This window comes from Pagrus pagrus (assembly GCF_965226575.1).
Source record: "Pagrus pagrus genome assembly, chromosome: 8".
NCBI classification, from domain to species: Eukaryota; Metazoa; Chordata; class Actinopteri; order Spariformes; family Sparidae; genus Pagrus; species Pagrus pagrus.
Genome location: NC_140192.1, coordinates 3617509 through 3632927, shown reverse-complemented (window position 1 = coordinate 3632927; position 15419 = coordinate 3617509). Strand labels below are relative to the sequence as shown.

The 15419-nt window shown below is 42.4% G+C and overlaps 2 protein-coding genes across 3 annotated transcripts; both read right to left on the bottom strand.

The window, feature by feature from the left end:
- Positions 1–53: 53 nt before the first annotated feature.
- On the bottom strand, positions 54–8645 carry LOC311260686 (triacylglycerol hydrolase DDHD2-like). 2 transcript variants are annotated; one of them, XM_084358840.1, is made up of 19 exons: positions 7768–8645; positions 7338–7424; positions 7057–7249; positions 6738–6931; positions 6549–6638; positions 6308–6428; positions 6118–6207; positions 5887–6028; positions 5575–5783; positions 5417–5478; positions 5183–5302; positions 4997–5092; positions 4611–4763; positions 3939–4094; positions 3753–3855; positions 3515–3652; positions 1764–1932; positions 1621–1673; positions 54–1497 (listed from the first exon to the last, which is right to left on the bottom strand). In XM_084358840.1, the coding sequence occupies exons 2-19, from the start codon at positions 7371–7373 to the stop codon at positions 1445–1447; spliced, it is 2178 nt and encodes a 725-aa protein (XP_084214966.1). In that variant the 5' UTR covers positions 7374–7424; positions 7768–8645; the 3' UTR covers positions 54–1444. The 2 variants fall into 2 exon arrangements, with proteins under 2 accessions (XP_084214966.1, XP_084214965.1); XM_084358839.1 differs by having other exon boundaries at positions 7782–8645.
- A 34-nt stretch (positions 8646–8679) lies between these two features.
- anapc7 (anaphase promoting complex subunit 7) lies at positions 8680–14054 on the bottom strand. Its single transcript, XM_084358841.1, has 11 exons — positions 13852–14054; positions 12391–12577; positions 12082–12201; positions 11864–11975; positions 11580–11733; positions 11342–11484; positions 10891–11008; positions 10603–10799; positions 10272–10496; positions 9978–10128; positions 8680–9758 (listed from the first exon to the last, which is right to left on the bottom strand). Exons 1-11 carry the CDS (start codon positions 13950–13952, stop codon positions 9569–9571), a joined length of 1698 nt encoding a protein of 565 aa, XP_084214967.1. The 5' UTR covers positions 13953–14054; the 3' UTR covers positions 8680–9568.
- Positions 14055–15419: the final 1365 nt, after the last annotated feature.

Below are 15419 nucleotides of genomic sequence, written 5' to 3'. Positions count from 1 at the left end.
AAAAATCTGAAAAAGGTTAATTTATTGTGTTTGAAACTCAAAGAACACAAAAAGACACTTGTGCTGTTTTATTATGGCACACACAATATGTAACCATTTTCATAGGGTATTTATTAGGAAAGGAGAACATTTAATTTTTTTTCTCGTATATAACAACATTTTAGTGTCAAGTGCAAAAAACATTAGTTTTAGTCAGGAAGAGGAGCCACAGATCATAAAGTCCTGCTCTACTGAACAGAAACAGAGGATGGTGAGGCTCAAGGAACCGTGGATGTGATAATTGAGTATTTAGTGCATTTCTCAAACAAATATTAACATGTTTTGTGCGGATGTTACACTCAGAGGGTGTAAACACAGGTCATTTGGAGCTGTGGGGCCCCGACAGTGCAAAACAAGAGCAGTCATTCATAAAGTTCAATCACTCAACACAGAGAGTTTCACAACTTTAAAGTCTTGACCCCATGTGACTTTATATGAAGGTGCAGATTTGTGACATTTCTAACACTGATATTTGTTTCATATATTTTAATATAAAATAAATTACTCTGCTTTGAAACATCAATTCTATATAATCTGTTTATCGTGCTCAAACTCATATGATTTTAATGTGAAACTCAAAAGAAGAAAGTAGTACATGAGGAATGGCACCGATGTGGGGAAGCAGGTTGACCTTTTTAAGGTGCCTGTTTCACCTCTTCATTTCTGAAACAAACCTTCATGAGGATTACTTCTTTTTGATACATATGTAGTTTGATCGAACCGATCTCCGTATTGCAAGTGAAATAAAAATATGTTTAGAAGGTAAACTTCACTTGATAGTAATGGTGGCCGACATCCACGTTATTGTTTCATTGCACAAATGTAAGAGTAGCAGCTTTTGGTTTCAAGTGACCTCACTGTTGACAGGAAGAGAATGTAGCTGCCTGAAGGACTTCTAACAGACAACACGTCCACTTTCATTTATCTAAACAGAAAGTAAACATTTTAGGGTCAACCAAATTAAACCACCTGACCCAGTTATTCATGAAGGTGCGGTCTAATGTAAGGTCAAGGGAGAGCTTCGTTGTCAAGAGAGCTTGAAGTTGAACAAATATGTAAGTATCATAGTTATTTGTAGTTCTAGTTCTACATCTCTGATTTTTGGAGGCTTGTCATAGGGCTGGGAAATATATAAATGACACCTTATAGATTATATTACTAGAAATAATTCTTTATACTTGAAGTATTGTGTGTCTTCTAGTTATCATGATAGTTAGCATTTTTAATATTAATCAGCTGCAGCTACATGCATATGTCAATAACCGCTGGTAAGTGAAATCAAGAGTGACTCATAGAACACAGAAAAGTGCGACCAGGAACGTGACAGAGATGTTCGGGTGGATTACAAACAACTATAAGACACCAGACCCGGTCCTCCAGTGGTAATTTAGGCGGCACCATGAAATCACCTGTTGACTGACACATCTGAACCAAGATCACCTGCTGCAACAGTCACCGCTGTCGAGAGAGGAAAGGGCGGGGCAGTCAGGTGACTCCCAGACGGTAAGGCATTCTGGAAGAGGGTTGTGCAAGTCTTCATTCATAAAATGTGTTACTGTTGTGGCTGTTCAAAAGCCACACCTAGCTTGTCGTAGATCTCCTTCAGCAGCAGCAGAGCGGTATCCTCAGATGCCCTGACAGACAGACAGATAGATACAGAGAGTCATTTATTTGAAGTGTTATAATTACCGTAGTGCACCCTGCCACAGGTATGCATGACTCACCAGTAACCCAGATGAGACTGGATGGCAAACAGGTATTCGTTGAAGCTCTCGATGGGTTTTTCCTGAAGTACGTAGTCGATCCTTCGTCCTCCGTTCAACATACCCACTTTAATCTCAGTCTGCTCCGTCTCCTCCGCTGACCCCGGGGACTCTGCCTCCTCACACACTGCTGCAAGGACAGAGGTGGAAAAAGCTGATGAGGCTTTACAGGCAGACAACAATGATAAGAGTCACCAGCAGCGATCTGCTTTGACCCTTCTTGTTTGGTGAAATGGAAGAAAATCAGGTAACAGAAAAGAAGAGAGTCGGTGCTGTGTCGTGTCCTCATCTGTCCCAGAGGAGAGTTAGTGTCCCAGTGTTGTAAGACAAAAAAATGCAAGGTCTCACAAATATCTCAGGCATTTTCTGAATTAGACTTGCAATTTAGTCAGCAGCCATTACTAGAGGAAGCGGTCATCTGCCTCCAACAAGAATATTTTAAGACATGACTTGAGGAGGTAAAGGACTTGCTTTTATAGGTGGACTGGACGAGTGCTTATTTGATAACATTGCTCAGGAGGTGTTTTTAAAGCTTTCAGAGAGTTAATTTTATGAGTTTATGGCATTTAAATTTCTTTGATTAGCACTAAATCACATCAACTGATCATGGAGGGGTCAAGTTCAAACGTTTATGTCTCCGGTGCAAGTGAGATGTTGAGTAAATATCAGTAAGCCTTTTTTGTGATGAGTATGTTATGAATTAATTATTGTCTTAAGAGTCTCCACAATGACCGGATGCTCTGCTGATGAACCCTGATGTAAGTGCTGACCGCTGCTTCTCATTAATCTTTAATGGCCATTTCTGACAATCTGCCTCGGCATTTATTAGCTCGTACAACCAATTCCAAGAAAGAATGAGCTCATTTGCTCATCCTTTTTAAACAAATGAATCAACTGAATGGCACTTAGTAGAGTGTATACCTTCACCAAGGCCCAGCAGTCCCCTTTAATTCAATCAAGCTTTATCAAGGTTACCTTCTTGTTACCATAAAGCGGCTGAAAAAAACACCACCCTCTATGAAAACATGTTTAAATCCGCTAGATTGTAATTTTTAATCAGATCCACATCAAACTGTACTAAAACATAGATGCCAGCTCCCTAAATAAACTTGTTTTTAATTCATCAGGATTCATCTAATGTCAGTGACCTGCTACTGATGATGAGGACTGACTACCTGCTGGTTGAGATCCAGCTCATGACTGGTGTTTTCACTACTGTTTAACTTCACCTTTTTTGTTCAGCACATGCCCAGAGTGTGTCATGGGCTGGTTACACAAGTGGCTTCTAATGTTGTCAATCAAGTGAAGCGATCAATAAATGCAACCAATCAAAGGTGACAGCAGGAGAGGGGCCTGAAGGAGGTGTCAGCAAGTTTAACTTTGAGTTGAAGACTAGGTGTTCAGCTGTAGCAGTGCAGCTGGGGGAAGGAGGAGCAGAGGACAGAGAGTGAGAGCCTGCAGCAATCATGACATACATTACATAACACTTGCTCTTTGTGAGGGAGATGATGCACCAAAGTGAACCAAAGTAATAGTCAAGCAGCATAGTTTTAAACTATGTTAAATGAAGCAGAAGCAGTGACAGCCGCTGAGGCTGGAGCTCAAGGTAAAGTGGTAAGGGGTGAGGGAAGCAGGAGCAACCACAACAGAGGGGGGGACACACACTTGTGCACGCTCACGCACACAAAAGCAAAGTAAAAGTGCTTTTCTACCTTGCGTCTCTTCAACATTGCTCTCTAGTGTAGTTTCTCCTTCCTCCACTGGGGATGCTGCAGCAACTGGTGGTCTGGCAAAGGCTTGCCACGCCATCCGTAACGACCCCCAAACATTGTTCTTCAAATCCTTCAGTTCTACGAGACAGAGGTGAACGTGGTTATCATTAAGCCTACTGAACAAAAAGCCCTGATCACAGTATCGTTCTACAGAGGAGAAAGAAACAGACAGCCTTACCCAGGTGCATCCTTTTGCGGCCTTTGTGGTGAGGGATCAGCATGGGCTGCAGATCCACATCCGACACGATCATGGGCTCTATCCGATACGCCACAGGGTCGTACTGCAAGGCAAAAAAATTATTGTAGCTTCAGTGCATGCCTTATTTCCTATTTTCTTATCCACAGTAAATCTGCGATTACTCACCGGGTGATAGATGTTGTAAAAGCTCTTGCAGGTTGGGAAGGTGTAGTTGGGGTCAACGCGTTTGAGACCGCGAACGGTCAGGAACATCCCGATGGGAGAGCCAAAAGCAAAAAATGTTTGAGGGTGGAATGCCAGCTGTGGGTAATCAATGGATACCTGGATGGAGAGAAGGTAGCCAGAAATAAATGTGGCATTAAATTTGTTAAAAACTTTTGGAGCTATTCAGAAAGATGGGTGAAAAAATACTTCTCCGTTGCCCAATGGTGTTGGGAAAATTTAAGCTTCATTTCATGACATCGAGACAACATTCAGGGAGTGTGACAGCAAGTAAAGAGGAGACCAGGGAGCACTCATGCAGGACTGAATGAGCACTGACAGTGTTAGCACAATGTAGGAAACTCCACTATATATAAAGCCACTATATTTCTTTCTCCTTGAGTTTCCCCTGACAAGACTGTATGTAATGAGAAACTCCAGGCATAGTGAGGACAAAGACAGCCCAGGACAAAGCCTTAGGGAGTGGAGACAGCATGCGAGACACACCTGTCCCTTGGCTATGCCTACCCATTAGTCTGTCCAGGCAAGTGGTGGGAAGGAGGGAAGCAGGAAGGTGATGCATCAAAGCTTTTATCTACCGGTACTCGCAAACATGTCCGTGTCCATGTGTGGTACCTGTCCGATGCCCACGTCAAAGTATTCATAGTCGACAGCGCTGGTGATGGACTGGGGCTGCTGCACTGTCAATCCTGAAGACTGGTTTCCATGCGGATCGCTGTTCACTTGAGGTGGGACTTGCAGCCCTGGTGCCAGACGTACCGCCCCTGTCTTACGATCGTAGTAAAAACAGTCCACATGAATGGAGGGAAATAAGTAATATATATATATATATATATATGTGCTCATGTGAATGTTTTGTAAAGTAAAGTTGCAAATGATTACTGTGTGGACAGTGAAGGTATGATAATGCCAAGAATTACTTAATTAACTATTTAACTATTTAGACACACATCAGCTGTAATGGGTTGTAATGTTCTGATCACATGAAGACAATGTCTGACCTCTGGAAGACATTTCCTCTTGACGTAGTTCAGGATCTTCTTCCTTGGTCCGAGAGGAATTCCTAAATCTTTGAGATCACTGTCTTTGCAAAGAGCCTAAAAGAGGAGATCCATACGTTTTTAATTATGCATTACACTTTTATTTGTATGTACGTTGCATGTCTGCTGTGTGTGTGTGTGTGTTACCAGAGATTCTGGGTCAAGGTTTTCTGCCTGTAGTGTATCCAGGTATTGCTGCAGGCCCAGTCTGGACAGAGTCTGCTCCAGTGTGTCACAGTTCAGGTGAGAGGGCTCATCAGAGGGCGCCTGATGCACAGCGGGGACAGAAAGGAAAACTGATTATTTATCTATATGGAAAGAAATATACAATCTTTTTTATCACTCTACTGGTTTTATCTTTCAGTGTGAATGAGACTGTACCTCCTTTCTGGGCTCTGAATCAGTCCTCTGATTAGTTAGCAGGTCAAACAGGATCAGTGAACCTGCAGAATGAGAAACACACGGAAAAAGTGAAGATATTGCATTTTAATGACTTGCGATCGACTGTGTGGGAGTTTCTGTGTTTGTGGGTGTCTTACCCAGACTATGGCCCACAACTGAAAATGCCCCTTTAAACCCTGGATGTCTCTGATGGAAGAGGGCGTGCAGCCTGTTGACCTCTGAGGCGACTGTGTCCACTATGGTCTGGCAGTAGGTGGGGCTGTTATAGAAAAACAGGTCGAGCAGAGTCTCGTTGGTGAAATGTCTCAGCTTGCTGATGCTGGGTAGAGTAATCCTCTGGATGTCCCTGGAAAAAGAGGAATAAAGGAGAAAATATTTAACATTTTTTGCAACCAGTGGAAAGATAAGTAGTATGTAGCATTGTTTGGTCCATCTTTCTCCGTACTTACTCGTCCACACCGGTGGCATCCCCGTGTAAAGAGCTGTGCCAGTTGACTGGGAGGAACTCCACTCTTCCCACCTGGCCGTCCTGCTGAGCTTGCTTGTAATGAGAGGCCAGGAGGGACAGAGACGCACTCCTGAAGTCATTTACTGGAGAGAGACATGAAGAAAAGGAGTCATACATGCACGTAAACATGTGCATTTCTACACAGCGAACACACACAAAAACTCACACTTACCACCCTGTATGATTGACCTGAAGCGCAAGTCACATGCCGGACCGATGCCATGGACCATAAAGACGAGGTGGTCCACCTGTTCTGGTTCACCTGGGAACAGATAATGAGCCAGGAAGTATCAACTGAAGGTAGTTCATCATGATGGGCTTATATTCTCGCCTATTTCTTACTGGTACACACACACACATACCATCAGGTATTTCCACAGAGATGCTGTCCACTCCTCTCTTGACAGTTCGAGGCCTGGTCTGCTCCGAGGGCGAGGACACCCACTCGTCCTGCAGTCCTTTGGTCTGATACTGCATTATCAGCTGAGAGAGAAGTAAGGAAATGGAAGAGAAGATGCTTAGTAGAAAAACTATATGCTCAAAAAAAAACATGCGGTGGCTTTGTTGTGTATTTGATTACAGTGGACGAACAGCAGGGTTTACTTTGGGATTGTGTAAGATTACAGTCTCTCCAGTGGGGAAGTCCACTTTCCTCTTCCACTCGTCCAACGTTACTGCGATCATATAGGCCTCCTGAAAAAATTGGAAGGGCAGGAGTCAAAGACAACAAGCAAAGTTAGGAAGAGGATAACGTCAGAAGTTGTAGGCATGAGCAGGTCAGTGTCAAACTACCTCCAGACTTTTGCTGATGTCCTCAGGGTACGGCATGAACCTGGTGTCTTTGCTTCCTTTATAGAACCAGCTACAGCGGCGGACTTCGGTGGGCGCCTGCTCCCAGTACACGGCGTAGCGCCTCCTTTCCTTGACATGTACGTCATACCGCTCTCCATCCACAGCCACCACCACCTCCTCCTCCTTTTCTCCTGCTGCAAGGTAAACACATACAATTTCAAAATAAAGGCGTATCTTAACGATGGCGGAGATATGACTTGGTGTTTTCACATCTCTGAATCGATATATATATTGATCCGGATCGATGTATAATGCTTACCAGTGTCGCAGGCATTTTGCAGTTTGTCAGAGTCCTCTCTGCTGAAGGGAAACCAGGAGGTGTTGTCGTCAGCCCGTCGACAGAAGAACCAGTGAGGCTGCACCTCTTGATAAGGCGCTGGACCCAAGTCCACGTCGAGCATCTCAAAGGAGGACGTGGAAGAAGGCGAGGCCTCGTCCACCACAGGCGGCACCTGGAGAAAAACGACGAAAGCATGCCACATCGATGTCACTTCTTCATGTCAGTAATACTGCTCAGTTTGTAAAAAAGCAAATACACACCTGTGTTTTCATTCCTTGGACCGGTCCACTGTTCATATCTGTAGCTTGGCGATAATTCTTGGAGCTCTTCCACTTAGCTGAAGGCACCTGACACCATCACACAAAGCAAAGGACAGTCAGACAGGAAAGGATCAGGCCTCTTCTTGGACAGACAAACAAAGTCCTGTTTGAGTCTTCCCTCCTGGACAAACTGTCTTGTCCCTCTTCTCTTCACATCTACAGCTCGTAAACAACCTGCTATCACTCAATATCTCACAAAAACACAGCTGTCTGTCAGACTTTGCACTCTGCTCCTCCTGCTTCAGGGTGTTGGAGAGAGCAGCCTGCCAATGCTTGACACAACAACGGACGTACGTCATTCGCGCGACAACGACGTCATATTAAAGTGCGTAACAACAAGCGGTAGCCATAACAACCCATGACAACAGACCCTTGGAGACAGACCATCGTTCCGTCCCGGTGAAGGAGACGTGTTGTGGGTTAGCAGAGCCTCTTCTCCCGGTAACAGGCTCGGTTTCAGTTGGACATTCACTCCGGAGACACCCAGCGGCGTCTCTCCCTCGGTCTCACCCAGTGCTGGCAGCAGGAGGACGGTTAGCTCGCCTCCTGCTGGAGGCTGACGTAGGGACCATCAATAAATTAGCCTATTGTTTGCTTGATTTACACAAAAACATTGCTAACGTGTTCTGTATTTATTTTTTATATCAATATTTATTATGAAAATTCAGCATTTCCTTTCAATAGCTTCCATGTCACGTGACCCAGTGACTCCAAAACAATGCCGAATTTTATAATAAAATGGGACAAATTAAACACACCTGTTTTTATAACATTTTACTGCTTCTTCTATTTTATATCAATATTTTTTAATCAAAATTCAGCAGTTATTTTTCAATAGCTTCCGTGTCATGTGACCCAGTGACTCAAAACCAATGCCGAATTTGTATAACTAAATGGGACAAATAAGAAAACCTCTTTTTATTAAATGTTGCTGCTTCCTCTATTTTATATGAATATTTATTATGAAAATTCAGCATTTTTTTCAATAGCTTCCATGCCATGTGACCCAGTGACTCCAAGCCAAACACAAAACACATCTTTTTATTAAATGTTACTGCTTTTTCTATTTTATATCAATATTTATTATGAAAATTCAGCAGTAAGGGCAGCCACAGTACGTACTAAAAGTATAAAAAGAGAGTATGTGATTCTGAATGCACCCTGAGAATGGACAGCAATAGTGAGGAGTAGATGTGATTTTAAGGATTTCAAATGATTATAGATCTTCAAACAATATTTAGTGTAATGTGCCATCTTGAGAAACTGGACGACTACATTCATGTCAAGTGAGTGTTTAATTATTTTATTATACACTTTAAAAATATGTACAAAACACTATAAACATATGTCTTGAAACGGTTAAGTAACACTTCCCAACTTCAGAATGAGTCGATCAGAGGGCTGTTTTTTTGATACAGAAAGGCAGACGACACACACAAATAATAAGCATGTACTGTACATTACATGACACATTCTCATGTTAAAATTAAGAAGGTACATTTTCAAGAGCAGCAGAAATATAGTCACTTTTTACAGACAAACAAGGGGGTTTGCCTGTCTGAGACACAACGTCGTGGCAAATTCACAACCTTTATTGTGAAACTATGACGTCTGCACTTTGTCTCAAAGTCAGTCAGGCTCAAACAAAACACAAATCTAAAAAATCGTTGCCAGTCCCCTGTAACACATGTGAAGGATAACTCCAGCCATTTTGGGCCTGAATAAAATTTCCCTTTACATCAGCTGCTTCTGTCTGCATTTCCCTTTATACATCTCGCATGGAAACAGCTCAACCTCCAAATCCAAAGCAGGTCTTTTTTGTTACACTTTTTAATGAATATTATTACCTTTTATTTAAACAGGTAACCACACACTGCCAGCAAAGATGAAACAAAGGACTGCTGACTAAATATCCAAATTAGCGTCAAAGAGACAACTTTATTTTGAAGAAAAACACGTCTTGAGCTCCTCTAAGGTTGAGTGTCTACTGGTAAGACTGTATTGGACAGCTGTATAAACAAACCTCACTTATCTCCACAGTGAAGAGGCTGAGGTTTGTCTGAATGTCGGGGGAAAAGCATCACCTCGTCCTGTTTGACAGCTAAAAGCTTCCGACAGGCTGCAGTGTGTTAAGAGGTGGGACTGACTGTGTATCCTTCAGCAGGCCGGGGTCACTGCATACCAAACCACTGTTCCTGATCGGCCCATTGTGCCGCTTCACTGTCACTGCCCTCGAGATCTCCATCCTCCCCACTGCCCTCCATGTCGTCGCCGTCCAGCTCCACCGTGGCGTCTGTGGGACTCTCCTCCTTCTCCATTTTCTGCATGCCCTCTAAAGACTTCTGGTCATTTGGATCCAGGCTGAGGAAAGATTAAATAAAAACAGAAACATTTCCAGATCAGCTTGTTCTTTAATTGGCATTCCCGTCATAAATCATTGGTAACTAGAACTTTCTTCTTTGTAGAAAGATGAGAACAGTCTCTTTCTTTCAGGACGCACCTGTTCAGCTATTAACCTTTTTATCTATCTCGGTCCTGCATACTCTTATAGCAACAAGATTAGAAAACTGAACTGGTTACCTTAGTGCTATGCTGTACTGATCCATGGCTTCTTGGTAATCATTCACAGCCACCAGGAAATCTCCCAGCATCCTATGCAGGACACAATCGCTCTGATTGGCCAGGGCATTACGGAGGAGAGCGATCCCTTCTTCGTATTTCTGTTCCCGGCCTTCACAAGAAAACAGGACACTTTCATTTCCATCTGTACATCCACATTCATTTGCTTTATACAACTACAGATTAAATTCTGGAAACCACGTCACTGGAAAAGCAAAAATAATCTAAGTACATGCTGTTAACGTTTGTACGCACTGAGCAGTTCAGCCTTTTTGACCACAGCCTTGGTGTAGTCGGGTCTCTGGGCCAGAGCTTTGTCCAGCAGGGTTTTGGCTTTCTCCTGAGTCACAGGATCTTCCAGGCACACGGTGGCGAGGATGGTCAGAGTCTGTGCATTGGCCCCCAGGGTCTTATAGATGTTGTTGGCCATTCCCATAGCCTCTCGAATCCCATTGGAGGCAAGGTAACAGTCGATCAGACCTGTGAGAGGACAGGTACTGATGCTTAGCAGCAGAATGAGAATTAACTACATCTAAAGGACGATACAGGGACAAAATGAGGATGGAAATATAAAAGACTTATGTGCCTTCATAACAGTCGAGTCGGCAGGGTGCCAGGCGCATGGCCTCTCTGAAGTGGATGATGGCTTCTTGAACACGACCCATGTTTCTCAGTGCTGCCCCCTTCAGGAGGAGAGCCTGCACACTGTTGCTGTTCAGCTGGATGGCCTTGGCTCCCAGGTACAGGGCTCTGGAGTAACGCTTGCTGTAAAAGCTGTGACAACTGAACAACACAAACAAATACAAAGGATTACAAATACAGGACAGGACAGGGATATAACAGGCCTCTAAAGGCTGCCCGCTCAGAGACTCACCCGGAGATCACCCAGGGCTCTGCATGCTGGTCTGAGATATTAAATAATCGTCCTCCCAGGACTTCAACATCCTCCAAGTGTCCTTCACGGGCCATCAGGTATCCATAAACATCCATTCCTGTGAGGGAAAACAAAAGAACTGACATTCACCCTGACAGCCTCATGTTTCTTTGTTTAGGGTGGCTTAGACCACATCAATCAATAAATAAATAAAAAACTTTTCTTAGGGCCTGTGCCCACATAGCATTTTTTACAATGTTCCAATGTCAAAAAAAAAACAAAGGGACAGTAAACCACAAAAGCGCAGTGTCGATCACACAGCGGCCGTTGTCATCAAGACATAACACACATGCAGTGTTTTTTCTCTGAGTGTACAAACACTTCAGCTTCATCCAGTGCTGTTCTGCACGAAAAAAACTACATGGACACAGGCCCTTATCCTGCAGCTCACCTTTGATGAGGTATGGATCCAGCATTTGGGCTTGTTCAAATTTGAGGATGGCGTTCTTGGTGTCACCTGCCCTGAAATAGACATCTGCAAGGCTCACCAGGAGGTCCACGTTGTCCCGCAACAGGGACTTCTTCTCAAGAGAGCTGAGACGAGAGGAGGGATGGAGGCACATCAATAATAAATAAGACTGTCAACTTAAAAGGAACCAGAATGTTCAAAGCGTTGCTGCCTTGCTCACCAGATAGTGTTGATGGCTCTTTGATTGTCTCCTGCATGTATGAAGGCGTACGCTTTGACCCAAACAGAGAGCCAGTCCAAGTTGGGGATACTCTGGATCACATCCATAGTCATGGACGCCACTTCAGCTCCTTTGACTGATAAAGAAAGAAGGCCTAGAGGAAAAAAGCAAAGTTTATTTATGGAGGATTTTTCCACAAACAGATCTGTACAAAGAGATTCACTCATTTCAAGCAGAACTTTTATGTCTCAGGTAGATGAAGGTATCTCGGTGACCACACATACCAATGATTGCATCCAGGGCGAGGGGACACTGTCTCAGGACTTCTTTGTAGCTTGTCACTGCAGAACGCTCCTGACCAGCTTTCCTGTACAGGTTAGCGAGCATCATGTTGATCTGAGGCAAGAAAGAAAGAACAATAAACATTAATTTTATTACAATATCCTATAAAAGCTGAGGGACTCAAACATTTGCAGGATCAAGCACTGATGTTTAAGTCTACCTTTGGAGTCCTCTGTCTGGATGGAATCCCGTCGAGCACTGCGATGGCGTCTTTATCCAGTTTCAGAATGGTGTAGCATTCAGCGATCTTATACTTGACCTCAATTTCTGACGGCAAACTCTGAAAGACAATATTCACTGTAATTTAAAATTAATTTATTATCATTCACAGAAGCTGACAGTGGTGATGGTATGGATTTTTTTCAAGAGCGGTGACGCATGCAGAAGAAATGACAAATATCTTTTACACTGCATGTTGTGTTACAGCTTCAATCAAGATTTTTTAAATGTACAGACTTATCGAACACACCTGTGCCTGTATGTTAGATGCGGCTCCGCCAGTAGAAGTACGAACTTTAGATGTTTTGCTGAGCACCTTCTTCTGTTGCAGAGCCATAGTGTATTTGCAGGCAGCATTACGATATTCCTTATCGTGGAAGATGGCATCGGCGTGGTAAACCAACATCTGGTACTTCTGGGCCGGTGAGAACAGCTCTCTTGAATCAAGACAAAAGACACAAATAATCATATCTCACACTGTACCACAAGCTGGAAAAACAACACTTGCTCCTCTACAAACACTTTACAATCAGATGCTCAAGGCACTGGACAAAAAGCCATCAGTTACCACTACTGTAACATCGTTCAGAGGTATAACCTCCTAATCTTTGTAAATTTTGTGTCTTGCTGAAGTGATCAATGGTCTCGCTCCTCCCCCATTAAAAGGCTTCATATCATTACGCTCACATAATAGGAGGACAACTAGGACATTAGATCATGTTCTCATCACACATAAACACAAACGCTTAATCCCACGAACTCTGGTTGTTACTGTATTACCGTCATGTATTAATCTTGTTGTTGTTGTTGCTGATGTTTTTGTACAGTGATTATGTGTTGTCCTGTAGCTGTTATCATACTATAATGTTCTATTTTCTTAACAGAGACAGTGTCTTAGCTTTTAGCTAACTCTGGTACAGCGAAGGAGCCACACACTGCAGTACTGTCCTTATCAAACAAACAAATGAATAATAAAGCAATTACAAGACACAACTTAGAAAACGTGTCTCTCTTTTACACACATGATGATGCAATGTTATGCTGTACTAGCACAAAGACTCAATCATCACTTCATTAACACTGAAGAGAAAAACATTAGTGAAATCAAGTTCATTAACACATATAGAGCCAATCAAAGTAATTAAGAGTATCTCAACATCAGCAACAGAAAAGTAATTAAAGTCAAATTCTGGTTCAGGATTAAAGTCACTGCCTGTCAGAATTAATGTTGGGCTGCATCATAACAAAGCCCCTGGACAGCAACTTTGACAGCACATTAACGTTACACGGCGACTGTATGTAAACCAATCACACTATATTGTCGAGATAATTACGAGAAAGGGCGACGTAAACAACAATATATGTCACAAGTCTTCCTACATAATAACTGTCACTCGCTGATCGGTTGAATTCAAAACACTTCAAGCTAACTGCTAAAGGCAGAATCTGCATGTGACTATTTCTTGGAAATTAACGCTCACCATGTCCCGCATAATGATATAAATTGTCATCTTAGTGGCGTCATTAACCACTTGGGCTGAGTATTTTACTGACATCTGTTTGCATTCATTTAAAAACACGAGGTGCTTATGATCATTAATGTTATCTGTTGTTGACCAGTTAGCTTTAGGCTAACGCTAACAACATAACACACTGCGATGGGACAAACGCTCTTCAGGACATAGACGGGCCCCGCTCTGACAATACTTACGGATTGTTATTACTCATCGTCAACAACAAACTGCTCAGTATCCGGACATTGGAGTGGAGGCCAGCGGCCGCCATGTCCCGAACATGATCTATTACATTCATTTTCGCGTGAGTTGAGGGTTTGCTTTAGGTTTCCGTGTCAGGTTAAAAGTTTGGGCTTGATGAAAACAGCTAATGCTACCTAGCTTCTGATGTATTAAATATGGCGCCGAACACCCTCCCTTCCGCATATTGATGCCTTCCGGTACTCATCTCAAGCTCGTGTTTTCAAACACCGTGCTTATAAATATGATATCTTCAGCAAACATGCGACTTTGGTAAACAAAATTAGCTTCTATCGACTTTATTTTTGTTCTAGAAACGATAAGTGAAGCTGTAAAGAGTTTAACAAATAAGAAAACGTTGAGGTTGAATGTTCGGTCGTTGAAGCGCACGTTTATCCGACAGTTTTGAACGCATCTTATGTGTTTGCTGCAGCATAATTTTTCTTTTTCAGTAATTTATGAGAGCTTTAATAGTTTCACCATTTTGGGCCACAACTGTTAATTGAAACACGTCAAAACGACTGAAACAAACGCATCCGTACACTACACTACTTTTATATTGTCCTCTAATTTGTGTGTGTATATATTAAGGGCTATTAATATATAAATAAAGCTTTTCCTAGTAGTCCCCTAATGCAGTAACAGGCACAAAGGTGAAAGTAACTCATGCCCTTTATAGGTCTAAAAATAAGAACTTAACCCTAACCCTTTAAAAATAAAAAAATCAAACCTAACTAGCAAATGGCAGCTACAGTTTGCAGTAGTTAGCAGTTACTCTGTTGATATCCTGACCCTTATTTATTTGAAGTAAGAATTCAAAAGACGTTCAATTCTTACACATTGCACCTTTAACTTGTACCTTTTTTGTCTCTCAGGTTTATTGTCACATACACAATCATACACAGTACAATGTATGGTGAAATAGGTGCCTAGCTTCAGAATGGAATTAACAACAGAAAAATTAAACACTTTAGTCTGTAGTTAGTTTAGAAAAATTAAACAATAAAACCAGCGCACAATACTATATGCTGTATAAGAGGTGACAGAAATCTGACAGGAGTGTATATCAAGTAGATAAATTAGGAATTATGTGTAAAGTTCTCTGTAAAGCCACTGCTTCAGGACCTAAATGGCCGGAGGGTAGAAACATCTCCTCATCCCATCTGATTTGACCTTCAGGCAGAAGTAACGCCTCCCTGACTGCAGCAGAGAGAAGATAAAAAAACCCATTACAAGGTGCATGAGTATTATGACATTTGGAGCCATAAATCACAATGCTGAATGAGTATTTGTTGTACTCACTGACCTGTCCTGGGCTGGTACTGTCCCCAGAAATGTCCCTGTTTTTAACTGTGCATTAAAAACATTAACATACATTTACACAATTAATTAAGTTAAGTACACATTAGAGGTTTGCTTGAGTATTTTAATTTGATATAACTCTCTACTTCTACATATCAAGGAAAATATTGTAATTTTTAAGGCAACACATTTATCTGACAGCTTTAGTTACCAGTTACTGTTC

What these genes read in the sequence shown, in the direction of transcription:
- LOC311260686 (XM_084358839.1), bottom strand. An exon ending in GCAAAATGCCTGCGACACTG is followed by an intron (nt 6,932 to 7,056) that starts GTAAGCATTATA and finishes TTTACCTTGCAG; the next exon opens with CAGGAGAAAAGGAGGAGGAG. An exon ending in CAATGTTGAAGAGACGCAAG is followed by an intron (nt 1,933 to 3,514) that starts GTAGAAAAGCAC and finishes CTGTCCTTGCAG; the next exon opens with CAGTGTGTGAGGAGGCAGAG.
- anapc7 (XM_084358841.1), bottom strand. Translation starts at nt 13,952, where the DNA reads ATGAATGTAATAGATCATGTTCGGGACATGGCGGCCGCTGGCCTCCAC. An exon ending in AGAGCCATCAACACTATCTG is followed by an intron (nt 11,485 to 11,579) that starts GTGAGCAAGGCA and finishes CTCTCGTCTCAG; the next exon opens with CTCTCTTGAGAAGAAGTCCC. An exon ending in CAAAAAGGCTGAACTGCTCA is followed by an intron (nt 10,129 to 10,271) that starts GTGCGTACAAAC and finishes TTTCTTGTGAAG; the next exon opens with GCCGGGAACAGAAATACGAA.